Source organism: Scyliorhinus canicula, chromosome 8 (assembly GCF_902713615.1).
Source record: "Scyliorhinus canicula chromosome 8, sScyCan1.1, whole genome shotgun sequence".
Classification (NCBI taxonomy): domain Eukaryota; kingdom Metazoa; phylum Chordata; class Chondrichthyes; order Carcharhiniformes; family Scyliorhinidae; genus Scyliorhinus; species Scyliorhinus canicula.
In genome coordinates, this window is record NC_052153.1 from 34,338,721 (window position 1) to 34,362,613 (window position 23,893).

General features: G+C 45.9%; 1 protein-coding gene across 28 annotated transcripts in view; it reads left to right on the top strand.

Moving 5' to 3' along the window:
* The window catches only part of adgrl3.1 (adhesion G protein-coupled receptor L3.1), a 1,080,538-nt gene that overhangs the window by 834,382 nt on the left and 222,263 nt on the right, over positions 1–23,893 (top strand). For all 28 annotated transcript variants that reach the window (XM_038804386.1, XM_038804389.1, XM_038804387.1 and 25 more), the window contains 2 exons: positions 16,324–16,611; positions 17,877–17,980. In XM_038804386.1, coding sequence (XP_038660314.1) covers positions 16,324–16,611; positions 17,877–17,980 — 392 coding nt within the window. The remainder of the gene's footprint in view (positions 1–16,323; positions 16,612–17,876; positions 17,981–23,893) is intronic.

A 23,893-nucleotide genomic window follows, 5' to 3' on the forward strand; every position in this document is an offset into this window, starting at 1 on the left:
TTCAAGTAGAAGAAGCCCGAGAAATAGTGGACGCATTGGTGGTCATCTGCCAGGATTCTATAGACTCTGAAGCAGTTCCTACAAATTGGAAGTAGTTAGTGTAACCCCACTATTTAAAAAGAGGTGGAGAGAAACATTGAATCATAGACCAGTCAGCCTGATGTTGGTAGTGGGGACAATGCTAGAACCCATTATAAAAAATTTAATAGCACAGGTCTTGGAAAACAGTGGCAGGATTGGACAGAGTCGGCATGGATTATTGAAAGAGAAGGAACTTGAATTTCAGTCAGAAAGAATTGATGAGGGAAATGCGCAGAACTGGGATTCAAAGATCTGAGAGAGGTCGCTCGTTTTTCATGCAGAAACAATAAAATGGGCAAAATAACACAAGTTACATTCATTGATTTGACAAGATGCCACAGCTGTTGCAGAATAGGGCATTAGCTGTACATAGAGTGTCAACTGACTGTTGAACCCCTGGACATGTCATAACCAAGTTCAATTCTGTTGTCGTATACATTTACCAACAAGGATCAGTAGATGGCAATCAGGAGCAGGACCAGGGGGCTGGATCTTCACTAATTTGGGATAACTCAGGAGCTCTTTAAAGATCCCGGGCGGGTCCTGATTCTGGGATTCCCAACTGCATTCCCTGGGTTTCTGATTTTGGGAAGGGCCTCTCAAGTATTTGGGCTGTTTCGACTTGCGAGACCACACCCTACTGTCCCAATCTGGCTGGTTCCATTGAAGGGATAGGAATGTCCAGTCTTCCGCAACTTTCATGGAGTAGGGTCAGCTTTTCAAAGAGTCTAGATTCACAACATCTCAGAGATGTTGTGAGGCATAGTCTGTGTGAGGGAATCTTTTGAAAGATAAGTTCAAAAGGTCTTATCTTTGTTGCTCCCATGCCAAGGTATGTTGCCCGCCTACCCTCTATGACCTCTCATGTCCTCCATGTCAAGATATGTTTTGCAAACAATGCCATGGCTTTCATGACCCCCATGCCAAGCAATGGCACTTAGTCATAAGAGTTTTACAGCACGTAACGGGGCCCTTAGGCCCATCGTGTCTATGCCACAACACTAACTTTCATGTCCCTTCCGTGTCCATTCACCTACAATACACTATATTGAAGCAATAAACCTTAAAACGAGAGTAGGATGTATATTAAAAAAGTAATTAAGTGCTAACTTTCACTTTCTTAAGAAATACATTTTTAATATGGGGCAGTAAAAGTGCCAGTCATCCTTAACGTATCAATAGCTGAAGCTGAAGGCACTTGAAACTTCTTCATGTAATGCAAAGAAATATTGTGAAATTTACAGTGGTGATCAGAGAATCAGAGCTGTTAATCAAGCTATGTTTTCATGGATGTCAAGAGGCTCATGGATCTCTGGGCTCTCTGCTGCTTTTAATCTGCATTTTCCCAAGGTTAGCTGATGCAACTGCAGCTTTCACTCCCCCCTTACCGTCGCACAACATACAACGAAAATCCAGTCTGCGTAGGCACTTTCTCCCGAGGTGCATGAGCCTGATCAGGAAGTTTTCTTGACTTTCACCACACGCCTTGAAAATGAAAATTCAGGGCATGATTTTCCCACCACATTGTCCCGACACCGATCCCATTGTGGCGGGAGCATCGCGGGAGAGGCCCAAAACGGGCTTCGCGCCGGGTTCAAAACCACATACGACTCACCCAACCGGCGGTGCCCGGCGCAATCTTGATTATGCCCTCACTGTGCATGATCCCAGTAATGATATTTAAATGAGTCATTAGGCTCATCTAAATATGCGCAGCCAGTGAGGCCACATCTGGGTGCCAATTAGTACTGGTCTCCACAAGCGGAGACATAGAACATAGAAAATACAGCACAGAACAGGCCCTTCGGCCCACAATGTTGTGCCAAACCTTTGTCCTAGATTAAGAACAAATCAATCTACACCCCAGCATTCTACTGCAATCCATGTACCTATCCAATAGCTGCTTGAAGGTCCCTAATGTTTCCGACTCAACTACTTCCACAGGCAGTGCATTCCATGCCCCCCCTACTCTCTGGGTAAAGAACCTACCTCTGACATGCCTCCTATATCTTCCACCATTCACCTTAAATTTATGTCTCCTTGTAATGGTTTGTTCCACCCGAGGAAAAAGTCTCTGACTGCCTACTCTATCGATTCCCCTGATCATTATATAAACTTAGAACAGTACAGCACAGAACAGGCCCTTCAGCCCTCGATGTTGTGCCGAGCAATGATCACCCTACTCAAACCCACGTATCCACCCTATACCCATAACCCAACAACCCCCCCTTAACCTTACTTTTTAGGAGACTACGGGCAATTTAGCATGGCCAATCTACCTAACCCGCACATCTTTGGACTGTGGGAGGAAACCGGAGCACCCGGAGGAAACCCACGCACACACGGGGAGGACGTGCAGACTCCACACAGACAGTGACCCAGCCGGGAATCGAACCTGGGACCCTGGAGCTGTGAAGCATTTATGCTAACCACCATGCTACCGTGCTGCCCCTATCAAGTCCCTATCAAACCTCTATCAAGTCACCCCTCAGCCTTCTCCGTTCTAATGAGAAAAGGCCTAGCACCCTCAACCCATAAGACCTACTCTCCATTCCAGGCAACATCCTGGTAAATCTCCTTTGCACCTTTTCCAAAGCTTCCGCATCCTTCCTAAAATGAGGCGACCAGAACTGCACACAGTACTCCAAATGGGGCCTCACCAAGGTTTTATACAGCTGAATCATCACCTCACGGCTCTTAAATTCAATCCCTCCGCTAATGAACGATAGCACACCATAGGCCTTCTTCACAGCTCTATCCACTTGAGTGGCAACTTTCAAAGATCTATGAACATAGACCCCAAGAGACCAGGCGTGATGGTCACTCAGGGGGATTGTAGGTCTTTGTAGCCCCTGGGTGTTCAGGGCTGGCAGTACCAGATGCCAGACTGGCACTCCCAAGGGGTGGGACTTGCCCAGAAAAAACAGGCATGAAGGAGGGGGAGGAAGTTGGGGGGGGGGGGGGGGGGGGGGGGGGGGGTGGTATGAAGGAGCATCATTAATATTGGGGCAGCGATGTGTGGGGGAACTGAAGAACGGGACCCAAAAGGTGGAGGGCCCTTCAGTGACACCATGGAGAGATACGAACATATGGGATGGTGGGGGGGGCATTGCTCCAATGCCCACAAAAATGGATGAGTGTGGGGCAGGGTCACCCGCACGGCTGGGATGTGGGGGGAGGGGGTGCTCCTTCTATTGATTGTGGGGGAGGTTGCTCCTCAGGATAGAGAGTTGGGATTGTTGCCCATGTCTGTGGGTGGGGGGTCAGGGGGGAACGCATTTTCCGTGGGTGGGGGGGTGTAGGGAACAATCAATCGCACTTTGAAATTGGAGCACCTTTTCAAAATGGCAGCCCGATCTCCGAGGAGCCTGTCTGGCTGGTGAGTTCAGTTCCCCACTGCAGAAAACATTTCCAAGTATGGGCTTGACCAGTGAGAAACTCCCCAAGCCCCAAAGAAATGACGAAGGGTCTGATCGAACAGCCTCTGCCCTACTCTGTACTCGACGGCCTCTTGCGAGACTTGCAATGCTCGGAATGCCTGCGACTGGGCGGGAGCCAGATTTGCATATTTAATAGCTCACTGAAAGAGGTCTGGGCCCGATGCTCCCCAGGCCCAGGATCGAATGCCCGAGACTGGGTGGCCTCACCACGGAGCCATTTACCACTAGTCCACACAAACAAGACCAGGCATAACGGTACCTTGGGGGTTCTCCCAGGCCGCTGGATGGTCGATGGCCAGGCTCTAGACAGGGGTGGTAGCCTTGCACTCAGCCAAACTCACCCTAAATGACACTTGGTCATTTTTGGGATGAAGTGCAACACTTGTCTTCTGTCTGAATGTTTGCTGCTACCAAGCCTCGAGGTTTTCAGACAATTCTAGCACCTCAACTGTTGCCATAGCTGAGATCAGCCAATTCAATAATGAGTGAGGATTGAAGCTGGTATCTCTTGGTCTCTTTTCACACCATCCAATAATATTTCCAGTGGATCACTGCGGATGCTCTCCTTTAAGATGCATCTATTGAGATGTGTATTTTGATATCTCCAGTTATGTATTCCAAAGAGCTCTCTGGTTATACAGATATGTTTACACACTATTTTACCATCTGACAAGGGTAAATAACCGTAAACACGCTGCTTACAAAGGCAAAGAGAATGCTGTGACTTGGAGGATATGTCAAGCAAAAATATACTAAATCCCAATGAAATATCACTGAGGACAGATTTAATGTAGAATTGTCACTAAAATATTAGGGTGATGAAAAGGATTTTGAGGAAAATTATGTAAGGTTCTGAATTATTAAGCTATGAAGAGAAATAAGTAAATTAAATCACGTATTGATAAATGATTAAGCATGAACTTAATCTAAATTTTAAAAATAATGAAGCAATTAATGAAATGAATGTAGTGAGGTATGTTATGCAAAATGAGCTAAGAAATTGTGACGCACCATCATAAGCTGCAGAAACCACTTGATGGAGTTAATTTTATGGCAATATATTCGATGGAAGGCAAACAGAAGTCTCATTTGTGCAAATGAAAGCTGTCACTTGGGTTTCTTATGTAAATCTGGTTGACATTTACCTATCCATTAAATTAGTGTTTTTAATTTCCCGAGTGACTTGCGAGGATGCCAGAAAGTGCTGTCATTTGATGGCTTTACAGCCCTGTTCATGTACTATCGTGACTCACTAATGCAAGCTGACGTGATTTTGAGACCCCAAACCTCTGACTTGAGTGTCAATTCATTAATATCAGATTTAATGATCAGAATTTCTTGACTTCCCAGCTGACAGGATAATCTGCCACTCATTTTGAGATGTACCATGCAGACTCGCAGGGGTGATCCTATACATCACAAGTTACTGATGTCTGCTGAGACGCAGGGCTGAGTTGTCCCTCTGGGGGTGGGAAATACAGGTTGGGACTCTTTCCAGGTGCCAACCCTGCCCCCCGAGGTGAAACAGTCATTCACTTTTCGCAGAGGACGTTTATCCCACCCCGCCTCGTTAAATGTTTGTCATCCAATGAAGGGCGGTAGACAGACTCTCAAAACTCGGCAGGCAATCGGATGCCTTGCAACTTCAAATGAGATAATGTGCATCAAAATAAAGACAACCTCCTTCCAATATTGTTGAATCTTAAATTAAATGTTTTTTTAACAGTCAGGACTCTGCTGTGAGAGGGGTGGTGTTAGCGTGGGTTTGGGGGGTGGAGGTGGAAATCGCATCTCCAGGCAGTATGTGGCTGCTCATGGACTCAGGCAGGTTTGGATGAATTCTAGGCCTGTCTGGAGCACTGACTGTCATGTTCTGTAGATTGGCCAAAATGAATGATGCATGACGGAACATCTAGTTTAAATATTTTTTCATGAAACAACTGCATAGTAAAGATAACTGGAATAAATAAATAGCAAACTACTAACACTAACTAACTACTGTTGAGCTACTGCAAAACATGTCTATCCACCAAAACGACCTACTCCCAACTCCTCGAGGCACAGAGCCACATGGTAGACATACACTGCCACCTGCTGGTCGGAGGTCATGCAATATTATTTACAGAATTGCTTTATGCATATCATTGCACTGACAATCCTGGATGTCACCTCCAGCCACTGGAACTGCCCTCCACTGCCTGATGGAATATTCTAGCTTCATTTAATTGGCCTCGAGTGGGATCAGTAAGCCTGGTTGGCAAGTCATGATGCAGCCGTATAGAACCTTAGTTAGGACACACATGGAATGTTGCCGCCACACTACTCGAAGGATGTGGAAGCTTTGAAGAGAGTACAGAAGAGGTTTACCGGGATGTTTCCTGGTATGGAGGGCATTAGCTATGAGGAGCGGTTGAATAAACGCGGTTTGTTCTCACTGGAATGACGGAGGTTGAGGGCCGACCTGATAGAGGTCATAATTATGAGGGGCATGGACAGAGTGGATAGTCAGATGCTTTTTCCCAGGGTGGAAGAGTCAATTACTAGGGGACACAGGTTTAAGGTGTGAGTGGCAAAGTTTAGAGGAGATGTATGAGGGAAGTTTTTGACAGAGGGTGGGGGTGCCTGGAACCTGCTGCTGGAGGAGGAGGTGGTGGAAGCAATTACAATAGCGACGTTTAAGAGGCATCTTGAGAAATACATGAATAGTATGGGAATAGAGGGATACGGACCCCAGAAGTGGAGAAGGTTTTAGTTTAAGCAGGCATCTTGATCGACGCAGGGTTGAAGGGCCTGTTCCTATGCTGTGCTGTTCTTTGTTCTTTGATCAGCTATCCACTAGTGCCGGCTGCTATACGATCTGTCGCCACAGGAAATGGCCAAAAAAGGCAGGATCGAGCCAAGGAACATGTGAGCCAGCTGGCATAGCTAATTTTTTAGTTCCCTACCACGTCCACTTTCGGCCTGGCAAAGCCCAGAGAATACTCCTTCCCCGAATGAAGAAAGTGCTTCAGCACATTAAGACCTGATAATTGGCTTCAGAAATGTACTGAGCAAAGTCTGGCAACAAATCAGAGCATTAACGTGTGGTGCAGGAAAACCCTCGAGACTGGAAACGGAAGGAAATATCTTGAAGACGAATGCTCCAATGGGAGAATAAATAACTTTTTATAAAGGCTTTTCTGGATTGGGATTTAATTCTCCAGACTTGGATGTCTCATGATTGACATTCAGGCTGATCTGCAGTTATGATAATGTTTGATGGTTTCAATGAATTGGACAGCACAGTTAATGGTTAGTACTGCTGCCTCACAGCACCAGATACCCGGGTTCAATTCTGGCCTTGGTTTACTGCCAGTGTGGGGTTTACACATTCTCCCCGTGTCTGTGTGGGTTTCCTCCAGGTGCTTTGGTTTCCTCCCACAGTCCAAAGACGTGCAGGTTAGGTGGATTGACCATGGTAAATTGCCCTTAGTGACCAAAATGGTTAGGAGGGGTTGTTGGGTTACGGGGCTAGGGTGGAAGTGAGAGTTTGGGTGGGTCGGTGCAGACTCGATGGGCCAAATGGCCTCCTTCTGCACTGTATGTTCTATGTTAACAGAATATTTAGCTTGGACAGGCAGCTTGACATTAATGTTGCCATTGTTCCCCCACCACCAGCACAACCAGTACTCTTTATCTTTCAAACTTTCTGACTCCCCTAAAAAGGGTATGGATATTGGATTAAAACTAAATCATACTGTACTGTTAATAATGCTATCAGATCCTCTTCAGCAGCAACTCTCCATGGTGAAGTTAAACTCTTGAAAGTGCTGGCAATGTGGAACTAAACCGCAATAGACCACAGATTTATTGGAATCTGCTTTAATTACAGCTAACACTTTAAAAATGCCCTTTACTTTGCATAAATTTGCTTCGTTGGCACATTCAGACATCAAAGGTTGAAAGTTTTTAGCCTTGGAATTTCTGGTAATGAGTATATATTAACATGGCAGCATGTTTTTTTTAACAACTTATTTAGTTGCAAATTTACTGTGAGAGACACATGCTGTGTACACATGACACTGCCTGATAAGTGGGACAATGCTGTAGAATGCTTTTTGCCGATCTCGGAAGTTGTTTTTGTGGGAGGTAAATTTCAAGGAGTTTCTTGTTTAAAGCCCTGTTGACTCCCATCAGTGAAGCTAATGCAGATCAATATTTACCCACCTACTCTGGGTTATCGGTGCTTGTTTTTTTCCCCAGCCGTATTTTAATTCAATGCACATAGTAACAGCAAATGCAAGTGCACAAGAATCCTTGCAGTATCTTTGCTTCATCCTTCAAAAGCTTTCTTAAAATCTACCCATTCAACCAGACTCTTAGAATAGGTTAAAACCATAGAATTCCTGCAGTGCACCAGTAGCCATTTGGCCCAAAACGTTGGCACTGATCTTCTGAACGAGCAACATACTTTGCCCTATCCCCGTAACCCCACCAAACCTGCACAACTTTGGACTGTGGGAGGAAACTGGAGCACCCGGAGGAAACCCATGCAGACACGGGGAGAAAGTGCAAACTCCACACAGTCACTCAAGGCCAGAATTGGACTCTGGCACTGTGAGGCAGCAGCGCTAACCATTGTGCCACCGTGCCACTCCTAACTGTTTCATTGATCACCTATCTTACTTCAACTTTGGGTCCAGTCCCAAACAGTAAAAGACTTTGGAACATTTCTTTACATTAAAAGTGTGCAATATAAATGCCAGTTGGTGTTTCAGGGTACAACATTTATTGGGGAAGCACGGTCGCACAGTGGCTAGCACAGTTGCTTCACAGCTCTAGGGTCCCAGGTTCAATTCGCAGCTTGGGTCACTGTCTGTGTGGAGTTTGCACTTTCTCCCCGTGTCTGCGTCAGTTTCCTCCGGGTGATCCGGTTTCCTCCCACAGTCCAAAAATGTGCAGGTTAGGTGGATTGGCCGTGTCCAAAAAGGTTGGGTTGGGTTACTGGGATAGAGTGGAGGTGTGGGCTTAGGTAGTGTGCTCTTTCCAAGGGCTGGTGCAGACTCGATGGGCCGAATCGCCTCTTTCTGCACTGTAAATTCTATGATTCTAACTCAGTGGCTCTATGCCTGTGGAAGTTTATAATGTCTTTAGTGTTTAGCTTGAACCAATTGCATGCCTCTGCTGTCAGTTATATTCACAGCCTTTCCTGCAAAGCTTTATTCATTCTAATTAACACAACTTCATCAAACAATCTATTACTTAACTATAGTCGAGGGTAAACTGATTCGATGGCAAAACAGTGAAGCTCAGCTCTTTGTGAATGTGGTGAATGACTGTTAGTCATTCCTCCTCGTCTTTTAACAATGAACATTGTGCGAGATACACATGTCGCCATTGCAATGCTGTTCAATCAGTGACTCATCAGTTTTCTTTTTGGCACATTTCAGCCCACTTTTATTTTTCCATCTCATTTAACCTTTTCAGGCCTTTTTGTTCAGGTTAGTTATAATTTCTTTCCGTGAGGCTACATAAAAAAAAAACTGATATAGAACTAGGCTAATCTAATGGAAAACAGTTAACTATCGATTAAATAATTGATCTTTCATTAATAAAATTTTGCAGGACAAGCTTACTAGTCCAGAATTTCATGCCTGGGTCTGGTATGCTGAGTAGGGGGGATTCCCAGCTCTGCGACCTTTAAGAATGGCCACTCACAGGTTGGATTTTCATTTGTGGGGGGGGCACAGGCTGGATTGGATGTTGGGTTTTTCACTCTGCAGGGGTGGGCTGATGGGTGGGGGGGGGGGGGGGGAAGGCCGACCTCTATATTCCAAAGCTTTGTTGAAATACATAGTTTAAAAATGAAAACAAAAAACTCCAACACTTACCCAAACGCATTCTATGCCCATCCATGTCAACCTGTGCCACTTCATGTCTCTCTATCCCACCCCCATTTCCCTTTATAGACCATATGCCAACATAATGCCAATCCATGCCCCCCACTCACCATCCTTTGCCGTTAATCCCTCCATGTCAATTCAAGTAGTATTCTTTGAAAGTTCCTCGATGGCTTGGGCTTTGACAGTTCCTTGGCAGTTCGTTGCCAGCTAAAAAGTTGGTTGACAGGATAGTTCCTTGCCAGGTCTACAGTTCCTTGACAGCTTTACCAGATCTTTGACAGTTTTCTTTTTACCTGCTGGGCAGTTCTTTGCCGCTTAGAAAGTTATTTGACCAGTCTTTCGCAGCTGGGCAGTTCTTTCACAGATTGACAGTTCCAATAGGTAGGTGCACTTTTAGGCACAAGCATGTTTACTTTTAACAATCCCAAAGGGATTACAATAAAAGTATTTTTCTGCGGCCAAGGGAACATACACAATACGTACATAGTAGACAAAAGAATAATCGACAGAGTACATTGACACATGGTACATCAACAAATGCACTGTAAGATCAGGTCTGAGGGAGAGTCGTTGAGGAGTCCAGTAGCTGTGGGGAAGAAGCTGTTCCTATGCCTGGGTGTGCATGTCTTCACACTTCTGTATCTTCTACCTGATGGAAGCGTCTGGAAGAGGACAAAGCCTGGGTGTGAGGGGTCTCTGACAATGCTACCTGCCGTGCTCTCTATGGCACATCTGTCGAGGTTTGTGAGAGTCGATGCAGACATTGCGAATTTCTTTAGCTTCTATCGGAAGTCGAGACGTTGTTGGGCTTTCTTGACTTGCACCAACGCGGGTGGACCAGGACATACTGTTGGTGATGGTGACCCCCAGGAATTTAAAGCTATCAACCTCGACCATCTCCACTTCGGAGCCATTGATGTGGGGGGCGGGGGGGGGGGGGGGGGGGGGGGGGCGGTGTTGTGCTACACTTCCTAAAGTTGATGATCAGTTCCTTGGTCTTTCCAACATTTAGAGAGAGGTTGTTCTCGGTACACCATGCAACCAAGTGCTCTATCTCCCTTCTATAGTCTGATTCATCATTCTTTGAGTAACAACCCAACATAGTCGTATAATTTACAAGCTTGTAGATCGAATTGGAGTTAAATCTTAACTCGTGTGTACATAGGGAGTACAATAGAGGACAGAGCACACATCCTTGCAGGCCCCGGTGTTGAGGACTATTGTGGAGGAGATGCTGTTACCTATCCTGACAGATTGCGGTCTGTTGGTGAGAACAACAACAAATAAAAATTACACACAAGAACAGGCCCTTCGGCCCTCCAAGCCTGCACCGTTCCAGATCTATCTAAAACTATCGACTATTTTCTAAGGATTTGTATCCCTCTGCTCCCTGCCCATTCATGTATCTGTCTATATACATCTTAAATGACGCTATCGTGCCTGCCTCTACCACCTCCGCCGGCAATGCATTCCAGGCGCCCACCACCCTCTGCGTAAAGAACTTTCCACGCATATCTCCCTTAACCTTTTCCCCTCTCAGGTTGAACTCGTGACCCTTAGTAATTAAGTCCCCCACTCTGGGGAAACAGCTTTTTGCTATCCATCCTGTCCATACCTCTCATGATTTTATAGACCTCAATGAGGTACCCGCCCTCAACCTCCGTTTTTCTCATGAAATAATCCTAATCTACTCAACCTCACTTCATAGCTAGCGCCGTCCATACCAGGCAACATCCTGGTAAACCTCCTCTGCACCTTCTCCAAAGCATTCACATCCTTTTGGTAATGTGACGACCAGAACTGTATGCAGTATTCCAAATGTGGCCAAACCAAAGTCTTATACAACTGTAACATGACCTGCCAACTCTTGTACTCAATACCCCTTCCGATGAAGGAAAGCATGCTGTATGCCATTTTGACCACTATCGACCTGCGCAGCCATCTTCAGGGTACAATGGACCTGAACACCCAGATCTCTCTGTACATCAATGTACTGCAATGGATCGAGACCGCCTGGGAGGCTAACGCTGATCCGTCTCATGACTAGCTGTTCAAAGTATTTCATGATTGCTGACATCAGGGCCACGGTAGTCGTTGAGGCACGCTACCTTGTCTTCTTTAGTACTGGTATTATGGTGGTCTTCTTGAAGCAGTTGGGACCTCGGAGCAGAGAAGTGAGGTGTTGAAGATATCTGTGAATACACTCGGCAGCTGGTCTGTGCAGAATCTGAGTACTCAGCCAGGGACTCAGTCGGGACCCGTCGCTTTCCACGGGTTTACTTTCAAGAAGGCAGCTCTTACCTCCGAGACTGTAATAGTGGGTATGGGTGTGTCCAGGGCTATTGGGGCGGGTGACACTGATGTATTGGCTGACATGCTGGGACATTGTGACAGTCAAAGAATCACTGCATCGTTACCTCAACTAAGAAAATTAGGAAGATCCAAAAAAGCCTTTCAAAAGCGCACTAACACAAATGATTAAAATAAAACAATTGCCACTGTAATGTGTCGAAGTGCCAGTAAATAAGGTTGGCAGACAATTGTGTAATGATTTAACTAAACATCTGTATTAATCTTGTGGAATAGAGCAATTGGTTACCCAAACAACCTTCAGCAAGAAACCACGGTTAAACTAAAGTTGGACAACATATATTTTGGCACAGTTACATTTTTAACATTTGAGAGTCAACTTACGTCAAATAATTGATCAAGTGTTAATGTCTTCACTTCATATGAAATGTTTAGCCACAATATCCCAGGGCACACAGATTATAACAAATGGACTGAGAAATTAGGCAGAGTTAATAAAGAGTATTATAAAAGATATATTCAACTGGAGTTAGGCAACTGCAAGATTTAGCTTTGTAATCCTCTATAACTGTGCTTTTGTTTGAGTTTCAAACTTGGCATAATAGGGCAACACGGCGGCACAGTGGTTAGCACTGTTGCCTCACAGTGCCAGGGACCCGGGCCCAATTTCAACCTTGGGTGATTGTCTGTGGCGGTTGCACGTTCTCTTTGTGTCTGCGTGGGTTTCCTCCCACAGTCCCAAAGATGTACAGGTTAAGTGGGTTGGCCATGCTAAATTGCCCCTCAGTGTCCAAAAGGTTAGGTGAGGTTACTGGGTTATGGGGATAGGGTGGGGGCAAGGGGGCTCTTTCAGTGGGTCGGTGCAGACTCGATGGGCCAAATGGCGGCCTCCTGCAGGTATTCTATGATCTTGTACAGGGTCATGTAATTCAACAGCTGTTGTTTCACTGCTTTTGATAGCAGGAAATCAGTTTGAGAATTCACTGTGATCTGAATCTACATGGTGTTTTTTCTGATAAATGCTCTACAAATGGTGAGCATGAAGATACAACTGATAGTAATAACATTGACAGAACCATGCGCAATACAAATGTGATATTTATGGGTTCTCTCTCTCTTGCACTTCTAAGCTTAAAAGTAGGTTCTGTTCAGAAAAAAATATCAAAATACGGACATCTGCCCCTTGGAAAGTAATTCTGTGTCACATCCAAGTGCTGGAAACAATTAGTGCATCTCAATGCACTATTAAGTAATGATATTATCTTATAACTGTTAATCTAGTATTAACAGTGCTTGTCGAACACCAAAGGTGACAATCACCTTGGTTTTTCCATGTTTATGGAGCTTGCGGAAAGGAAGTGCATCTTGTCATTTAAGTTCTCAGAGGTGAGACAATGGGCGCAATTTAATGGCACACTGCACCTGAAAAGCAGCTCGCCGCAGCACAGCATGGTCGATAAAAGCAAGGAGACCCCCCCCCCCCCCCCCCCACTCCCAGGATCTACCCAGCTCACAAGATTTAACTTTTTAGCAAATCTGCATGTTAAACAAAGTCTTACTTTAATGTGCAGATTCCTACCCAAGATTCATAGAAGTTATTTTTTCGTAGAATTTACAGTGCAGAAGGAGGCCATTCGGCCCATCGAGTCTGCACCGGCTCCTGGAAAGAGCACCCTACCCAAGGTTAACACCTCTACCCTATCCCCATAACCCAGTAACCCCACCCAACACTAAGGGCAATTTTGGACACTAAGGGCAATTTATCATGGCCAATCCACCTAACCTGCACCTCTTTGGACTGTGGGAGGAAACCGGAGCACCCGGAGGAAACCCACGCACACACGGGGAGGATGTGCAGACTCCACACAGACAGTGATCCAAGCCGGAATCGAACCTGGGACCCTGGAGCTGTGAAGCGATTGTGCTGTCCACAATGCTACCGTGCTGCCCTGGGATCTATCTCCCTCGATTCGTAATTTAAAAATGGCGTCCCGGTCTCTTGCTACACCGAGGAGCTCCGGCGAGCGGAGATCCTCGGTGTACAAAACGGGGTTATGTGCGGCCTCGGCCCCGCGTTCCTCGCCGAGGTCCCTTATCAAACGCAAGTCGCATTTTATCACCTTGTGTTTCTCGCCGCTGTGAGCATAGACAAACAGGTGGCGAACTGCGCTCATTCCAGGACCTTGTTCCTATTCAGATAAATCGCGCCCTGTATTTCAATGGTTATGGGGGACAAGAGGTTCAAGTTAGTTGGACCTGGCCCCAGTGAACAAAGAAAATTACAGCACAGGAACAGGCCCTTCGGCCCTCCCAGTGGTCGTGGAGGGGCAGATAGATGGGAGAAAATACACATAATACCACAAAATACTGAGGATAATATTATCTGGCTTCCGTGTGGTGTGTTTAGAACGTAGAACATACAGTTTACAGTGCATAAGGAGGCCATTCGGCCCATCAAGTCTGCACCGACACCCACTTAAGCCCTCACTTCCACCTATCCCCGTAACCCAATAACCCCTCCGAACCTTTTTTGGTCACTAAGGGCAATTTTGGATGGCCAATCCACCTTAGCTGCACGTGTTTGGACTGTGGGAGGAAACCAGAGCACCTGGGGGAAACCCACGCAGACACGGAAAGAACGTACAGACTCCGCACAGACAGTGACCTAGCGGGGAATCGAACCTGGGACTCTGGCCCTCTGAAGCCACAGTGCTATCCACTTGTGCTACCGTGCTGGTGCCACCACTGCTGATGAGTTTTTCCATCATATCCACCCCATGTTGCTGGGAAATGCATGGGTGCGTCATCGGCAGGACCGGAAGATCCCGCTTGCATGAGCAGCCAGAAGATCGCGCGCCCTGAAACTGGCTAAGAACAGCGGCTCCTCCACTAAAAAATCTATCTATTTGATCTTTTTACGTTGGTAGACCATCCCTTTCATGTGGTATGAATCAAAATAATTTTTGTTCGTTTTATTCCAGTTGCTCGTAATCAGCATCTTGCTCAAAGTATAATTTGACAAACATGCTTCAAATTTTTCAGGTCATTTGTAAAATTTTAGTGAAAAGACTTGTTACTTGTGACCGCATTGTAGTCAACTAAAGCCCTGATATTCTAGTAACTGCTTTTGGAAATAGTTAAATTGTTTTTATTTGTGTGCCATCAGTTTGAAACTGAGTATGTTTCAGACTCTCACAGCTTCCGTGCTAAGAAAATAAATTCAGTTTACATATTTGCACAAGAAATAGCTTACATTGTACTCTTGTTTTTGTTTTATGGAGGTGAACGATAGGATTTCTGATGTGTGTTTACTGCACACTAAAACCTGTAATAAATGCCAATATCAGTAAAAATGCTCTTGAAGGTGCAGGGGGTCTAAACCCACCTGATCTGAGTTAGAAGAAATTAAAAATCCAGATTTGGAATTGAGAAAACACTTTTGAGCTGTGTTTTTCTAACGCCCGTTTTCACATTGAGGATATCCTCCATCGTGTTGTGTGGCGCTACCACGTCAAATGGGATAGATTTCAAACAGATCTAGCAGCTGAAAACTGAGTATCCATGAGGTGTTGTAGAGTATCAACAGTATTCAATCCCTGTCTGTTACCTCATGGTCTGGCATACCCCATTACCACCAAGCGTACCCAAAAATGAGTTGTCAAATTGGTGAAGCTACAACAGAAGATCACTTGCAAGCCAAACCGAGAAGCAGCATGTGATAGATTGAACAAAGCAATCTCACAACCAATGGATCAGACTTAATCAGACTGTGCAGTCCTGCCACGTCCATGTCACAAATGGTGGTAGAAAATTAAACAATTAACTGAGAAGGAAACTCCACAAATATCCACATCCTCAGTAAAGGAGGAGCCCAGCACATTAGTGCAAAAGACCAGGCTGAGACACTTGTGCCAATCTTCAGTCAGAATTGCTGAGTGGATGATCCACCTTGGTCTCCTCTCGAGGTCTCAGCATCACAGATGCCAGTCTTTAGCCAATCTCATTCACTCCACGTGATCCCAAGGCTATGGGTCCTGACAACATTCCAGCAAAAGTACTGAAGACTCGTGCTGCAAAAGTGGTGTGTACCTAACCATTCTGGAGTATAACTACAACACTGGCATCTAACCAGCCTTATTGAAAATTGCATAGGTATGTCTTGCCCAATCTGCCCAATTACTGCCCCATTAGTCTTCCCTCAATCATCAGCGAAGTGCTGGAAGGAGTTGTCGACAGTGCAACCAGCCAATAACCTGCCCACTGATTCTCAATTTTTCTAGGGTCACTCACATCTAGACGTTGTTACAGCTTTGGTTCAAACATGGACAAAAGAGCTGAGAGTGACTGAGCTTTACATCAAGCTACATAAACTGGAGTCAATGGGAATTGAGGGAAAGCTGCTATGAAATTAAATTTGATTTATTCTGAACAAGTAGATCTAAATATCAGTGGATTGAATCGCAGATGGGGATCCCGACACTCATGATATGAGTTCACCATAAAATAAATTTTAAATTGTCTTATTTAGTTATAAAACCAGTGGTTCTGGAAATGCATGCTTTTATATTGGTTCTCTGATGAATAACCGTAATCTTGGAACCTTGTTTCAGAATCAACATCTTCATCATTTGTCATGGAAGCTTCAAAAATCCCCAGTGTTGAAATGACCACGACCATAGCCACAACGACAATGGCTTCAGGAAGAAGTGTCAAGACCACAACAACCCCAGCACCGGATCCTCCATTACTTCATGGAACTACTGCAAAGACACCAATAGCATCACAGCTCCCTGCTGAGGGATCAGAATGCTGTGAAGCGACAGACAAACGGGACATACCTTGGCCCAGAACTCAACCAGGCGAGGTGGCTAGAAGACCTTGTCCTTTGGGAACAATAGGTAAGAAGCTTTCTGCTGATTTTTATTTTCTTTGTTGAAACTTAGTTTATATGACACCGTTTTGAATGATTGATTGAGGAAGGTGTAACTTTCTTGATTGTAAATAATGTAACCCATTGAATACATAGATTCCCTACAGTACAGTAGGAGGCCATTCGGCCCATTGAGTCTGCACCAACCCCTTGAAAGAGCACCCTTCCTAGGTCCATTCCCTCGCCCTTTCCCTAACCCCATGCACTGATCATGGCCGATCCACCTAACCTGCACGCCTTTGGACTGTGGGAGGAAACCAAAGTACCCGGAGCAAACCCATGCTTACAAGGTGGAGAAAGTGCAAACTCCACACAGTCACCCAAAGTCAGAATTGAACCCAGGTCCCTGGCGCTGTGAGGCAGCAATGCAAACACTGTGCCACCGTAAGAAAGGGTTATTTAGACACTTTTGAGTATCTTGGGTCACTTGGTGCACAACCTGGTCTCACTCAAGTTCTGAGCTTCTTTTAAAAGTGTAGTATCATGCAGTATATTTATTTGAAATCGATTCTGACCTCTGTAATTTTTGTCAAATGCTAATGGGGGAGGCCATCAGCCCATTGGACCGTTCCAACATCAGCTAGTCATCAGAGCTATAAAAGGACATCCCATTTCCCTAATCTTTCCTTATAGCCCATAACATTTTAAAGCAAGATACTAAAGACCAGATACTGATGAATGTTCTGTGACGTGCATCAACCAGCCTACAAATTACTAATGTTCATCAGCAAAATAAGTCTGGTGGTGGGGGGGGATGATTTTCAATTTTCCTACTTGGGTGGTCATCTGGCACCAGCCTGTTATTGAACTGGACAGATTTCCATCCCATTGATTTCAAGAGCTATAGTAGGAACTGATATAAATACTGCATTGCTCTTGGATGTTAAGTTGGCTAAGGCTAATAATCATAGTCACCCAGCAGATGAGGTTTGCTCCAGTGAAATCTCTCTGCACTCTGGAGGTATTTTCCCTAGTTCTCTGTGAAAAAACACACACCCACATCTTTGGGGAGTGAGGGGGAAAGACAAGACGGAAACACGAGCAAAATCATTGCGTGTTCTCGAAGAGATGGTTATAGAGCAGTATCGACAGAAACCAACTGCCCTGCTGGCTGCATTATCCCTTTTTGATGAGTTTGAGTATATGACAAAAGAAGCACCTGAAAAATTGGTAAATGAAGGGATTATTGTCCCTATTTATATTATAGACTTGACAATTTTTCAATATCTACAGGTGTAGCCACCTATACATGCTTGTCACCTGAAGGTCTCTGGGATCCATTGGGTCCAGATCTGAGGAACTGCAGCTCTCCGTGGATAAACTTGCTGTCTAAGAAAGTAAGTCCCCATCTTTAAACTGATTATTTTTACAATTTGAATTCATGCAAAATCGATTGTCATTAAGCCACTATTTCTTAAATTGAATTGTCTTCTTTGCAACTCTGTTCAATTTGGGTGGAGTTGTATATCATGGATAGCTCAGTGGGCTAGACAGCTGGTTTGTGACGCAGAACAAGGCCAGCAGCACGGGTTCAATTCCTGTACCAGCTGAGAATTCAGAATTCTCCCTCCCGTGTACCTGAACAGGCGCCGGCTTTTCACAGTAACTTCATTGCAGTGTTAATGTAAGTCTACTTGTGACAATAAAGATTGTTATTATTATGATCCTTTGGGTGAATATCAAGGGAAAGCAGTGAAAGGATAATATAGGGCAAGGTTTCTGGATGCGATGTAACCAAATGGGAACAAATTTTCAAAGCGTGCACGTTTAGCCATGTATTTCCTGCTGCTGGCAGCACCAAAAAAACACTACTATCAAACATCTCTTGAGCCAAAGCCGCACATAGCCCCCATTTTCTGCACCCACTTTCCAGAACTACTAGGTGCCTTTGCATCTTCCCCCGACACCCGCACAGGGCACCCATGGCCGATCGCTGCCACATGAAAAATGACAGCTTGGCAGTGCCAACCTTCTATCCTGACAGTGTCCTACCAGGATGCCAAGCTGATAATGTCAGGGTGCCACCCTTCCCAGAGTGAACACACCTAGGAGCCTCTGATCCCCTCCATTTTTGGAGACCAGTACTGAATGGCGCTCGCCCGAGGTCTCCAAGGCGAAGGGGAAAAATCCCCACGCCACAGGTGTTCAGGAAAATGTATATTAGATTGAGACTAGCTATCTCGCACTAATATGCAGGTTTGCCCAAATGTGATCCCGCCCACAATGAGCGGGATTCACGTCACAACGTCTTGCAGGATTGCATTAGATCTTGCGAAGTGTTGCGAGCCGGGCAGATCCTGGAACAGGGGTCTCCCAGCTTCTATTGGCCACGTTGCTCCGCAGCGCCCGGCTTTTCAGCCGCAAAGTGGTCATTTGATTGTGACCTCTACGTCATTTGTGGCGGGTTTTGCTAGGAGTTTCCCGCCTGCTCGACTAGCGAGATCCACAGCGCTGTCTAACCAGACTTAGTCATTTCTTTGGGCCCTGGGGCGTTTCTCACCAGTTTAGCCCAGACTTAGAATTATTTTCATCACTGGGGAGCTGAACCCACTGGCCACACCGGCTCTTCAGAGGTCAACCTGCTATTTTGAAAGGGTGCCCGATCTCTAACTGAACTTGTGGGTCCACCCCACCCATGGGAAGTGTCACCCCCACACATATGGGCAGTTACCCCCCCCCTCCAAAAAAGGTGCCCATATTGGGGGGGAAGGCCAGAGGACAACCCAGCACTGTTGCTGACCACCCAGGGGCGTCCAAAGTCCTGGGACACACCCGCCCCAGGAGCTGTTCTGCCTGGTCCTGGTTCGCTCTCTTAAGGTGTTAATGTCAGGCTCTCTTAAGATTTGTTAGTGCTCTTTGGGGGGGTTTAAACTAATTCAGCAGGGGCATGGGAACCTGGATTGTAGTTTTGGGGTACGGGAGATTGGGAGTATAGAGGTCAGGAGCACAGATTTGACTTCGCAGGAGGGTGCCAGTGTTCAGGTAGGTGGTTTGAAGTGTGTCTACTTCAATGCCAGGAGTATACGAAATAAGGTAGGGGAACTGGCAGCATGGGTTGGTACCTGGGACTTCGATGTTGTGGCCATTTCAGAGACATGGATAGAGCAGGGACAGGAATGGTTTTTGCAGGTTCCGGGGTTTAGGTGTTTTAGTAAGCTCAGAGAAGGGGGCAAAAGAGGGGGAGGTGTGGCGCTGCTAGTCAAGGACAGTATTACGGTGGTGGAAAGGATGCTAGATGGGGACTCTTCTTCTGAGGTAGTATGGGCTGAGGTTAGAAACAGGAAAGGAGAGGTCACCCTGTTGGGAGTTTTCTATAGGCCACCTAATAGTTCTAGGGATGTAGAGGAAAGGATGGCGAAGATGATTCTGGAAAAGAGCGAAAGTAACAGGGTAGTTGTTATGGGAGACTTTAACTTTCCAAATATTGACTGGAAAAGATATAGTTCGAGTACATTAGATGGGTCATTCTTTGTACAATGTGTGCAGGAGGGTTTCCTGACACAATATGTTGACAGGCCAACAAGAGGCGAGGCCACATTGGATTTGGTTTTGGGTAATGAACCAGGCCAGGTGTTAGATCTGGAGGTAGGTGAGCACTTTGGAAACAGTGACCACAATTCGGTGACCTTTACATTAGTGATGGAAAGGGATAAGTATACCCCGCAGGGCAAGAGTTATAGCTGGGGGAAGGGCAATTATGATGCCATTAGACATGACTTAGGATGTGTTGGTTGGAGAAGTAGGCTGCAAGGGTTGGGCACACTGGATATGTGGAGCTTGTTCAAGGAACAGCTATTGCATGTTCTTGATAAGTACGTACCAGTCAGGCAGGGAGGAAGGGGTCGAGCGAGGGAACCGTGGTTTACCAAAGAAGTGGAATCTCTTGTTAAGAGGAAGAAGGAGGCCTATGTGAAGATGAGGCGTGAAGTTTCAGTTGGGGCGCTTGATAGTTACAAGGAAGCGAGGAAGGATCTAAAGAGAGAGCTGAGACGAGCAAGGAGGGGACATGAGAAGTCTTTGGCAGGTAGGATCAAGGAAAACCCAAAAGCTTTCTATAGGTATGTCAGGAATAAAAGAATGACTAGGGTAAGAGTAGGGCCAGTCAAGGACAGTGGTGGGAAGTTGTGTGTGGAGGCTGAGGAGATAAGCGAGATACTAAATGAATACTTTTCGTCAGTATTCACTCAAGAAAAAGATAATATTGTGGAGGAGAATGCTGAGACCCAGGCTATTAGAATAGATGGCATTGAGGTGCGTAGGGAAGAAGTTTTGGCAATTCTGGACAAGGTGAAAATAGATAAGTCCCCGGGGCCAGATGGGATTTATCCTAGGATTCTCTGGGAAGCCAGGGAAGAGATTGCGGAGCCTTTGGCTTTGATTTTTAGGTCATCATTGGCTACAGGAATAGTGCCAGAGGACTGGAGGATAGCAAATGTGGTCCCTTTGTTCAAGAAGGGGAGTAGAGATAACCCCGGTAACTATAGGCCGGTGAGCCTAACGTCTGTGGTGGGTAAAGTCTTGGAGAGGATTATAAAAGATACAATTTATAATCATCTAGATAGGAATAATATGATTAGGGACAGTCAGCATGGTTTTGTGAAGGGTAGGTCATGCCTCACAAACCTTATCGAGTTCTTTGAGAAGGTGACTGAACAGGTAGACGAGGGTAGAGCAGTTGATGTGGTGTATATGGATTTCAGTAAAGCGTTTGATAAGGTTCCCCACGGTCGTCTATTGCAGAAAATACGGAGGCTGGGGATTGAGGGTGATTTAGAGATGTGGATCAGAAATTGGCTAGTTGAAAGAAGACAGAGAGTGGTAGTTGATGGGAAATGTTCAGAATGGAGTTCAGTTACGAGTGGCGTACCACAAGGATCTGTTCTGGGGCCGTTGCTGTTTGTCATTTTTATAAATGACCTAGAGGAGGGCGCAGAAGGATGGGTGAGTAAATTTGCAGACGACACTAAAGTCGGTGGAGTTGTAGACAGTGCGGAAGGATGTTGCAGGTTACAGAGGGACATAGATAAGCTGCAGAGCTGGGCTGAGAGGTGGCAAATGGAGTTTAATGTGGAGAAGTGTGAGGTGATTCACTTTGGAAAGAATAACAGAAATGCGGAATATTTGGCTAATGGTAAAATTCTTGGTAGTGTGGATGAGCAGAGGGATCTCGGTGTCCATGTACATAGATCCCTGAAAGTTGCCACCCAGGTTGATAGGGTTGTGAAGAAGGCCTATGGTGTGTTGGCCTTTATTGGTAGAGGGATTGAGTTCCGGAGCCATGAGGTCATGTTGCAGTTGTACAAAACTCTAGTACGGCCGCATTTGGAGTATTGCGTACAGTTCTGGTCGCCTCATTATAGGAAGGACGTGGAAGCTTTGGAACGGGTGCAGAGGAGATTTACCAGGATGTTGCCTGGTATGGAGGGAAAATCTTATGAGGAAAGGCTGATGGACTTGAGGTTGTTTTCGTTAGAGAGAAGAAGGTTAAGAGGTGACTTAATAGAGGCATACAAAATGATCAGAGGGTTAGATAGGGTGGACAGCGAGAGCCTTCTCCCGCGGATGGAGGTGTCTAGCACGAGGGGACATAGCCTTAAATTGAGGGGTAATAGATATAGGACAGAGGTCAGAGGTGGGTTTTTTACGCAAAGAGTGGTGAGGCCGTGGAATGCCCTACCTGCAACAGTAGTGAACTCGCCAACATTGAGGGCATTTAAAAGTTTATTGGATAAGCATATGGATGATAAGGGCATAGTGTAGGTTAGATGGCCTTTAGATTTTTTCCATGTCGGTGCAACATCGAGGGCCGAAGGGCCTGTACTGCGCTGTATCGTTCTATGTTCTATGTGTACTGGCTGCCAGGAAGCCCCAAGGAGGCTTCAGCCGGCATCTATCGGTCGCGCTGCGCTCCCATTGGACAGCCAGCATTTCCATTCAGTTTCCCTTTTTTCTTCTTCACTTCTCCCCTTCTTGTTCCAGCCCACAGGGTGGAATGTTGTTCCGTGGTGAGTGTACTGACGGTGGAACTATATGTGAGTGGGACTTCCACTTGAAGGCGGGTGCTTGGTCATGCGCAATGAAGTATTAGCTAACCAATCAGCTACGCACAGTCTAGGTGCTCAGACAGTTGTGCGATGTGAGCAGGGAGGAACCCGCTGACACCGCTCAGTTTGTCTGCCATGAGGAAGATTTCGAACTTGAATTGCTGCCACCCCCTGATTGCTGCCACCCCTGCCCGCCTGCCAAAATCACTCTGCACCCTCCCACAATTTTCTTTAAATTTCCTTCTATCACCCTGATCCTTCCATCCATCACCTGAGTCCCGCCTTCTCTGACCTTTCCACCATTCATCATAACCCTTCTGTCATCAACTGTCTGTCACCCTTCGTAAAGCCGTACCCTGACCTCCCTGAACAGCCATCACCTGGGCTCAGAGCACGAGCTCAGACTCCTCTCCCCATGTCCAACAAAGTTCCCCATACAAGAGAACCACCTGCCCATAGTCTGAGTAAAGAGCAGATTGGTGGTGAATTGCTCCATCACACTCTCCCATTCTTTATTAGGAAGGTGTAAGATGAAAGGCACAAGAATGAGGAGCAGGAGTAGGCCACCTGGCCCCTCGAGCTTGCTCCGCCATTCAATGAGATCATGGCTGATCTTTTGTGGACTGAGCTCCACTTTCCGACCCGAACACCATAACCTTTAATCCCTTTATTCTTCAAAAAACTATCTATTGTTATCGAGACTATTTCCTCGGGTGGATGTAGCTGTTACAAGGGGGCATAACTATAAGATTCAGGGTGGTAGATATAAGAGGGTTGTCTAAGGTAGGTTCTTTACTCAGAGAGTGGTTAGGGTGTGGAATGAACTGCCTGCTGTGAGATAGATAGATAGAAGATAGAACATTACAGCGCAGTACGGGCCCTTCGGCCCTCGATGTTGCGCCGACCTGTGAAACCATCTGAAGCCTATCTGACCTACACTATTCCATTTTCATCCATATGTCTATCCAGTGACCACTTAAATGCCCTTAAAGTTGGCGAGTCTACTACTGTTGCAGGCAGGGCGTTCCACACCCCTACTACTCTCTGAGTAAAGAAACTGCCTCTGACATCTGTCCTATATCTACCACCCCTCAATTTAAAGCTATGTCCCCTCGTGTTGGTCATCACCATCCGAGGAAAAAGACTCTCACTGTCCACCCTATCTAACCCTCTGACTATCTTATATGTCTCTATTAAGTCACATCT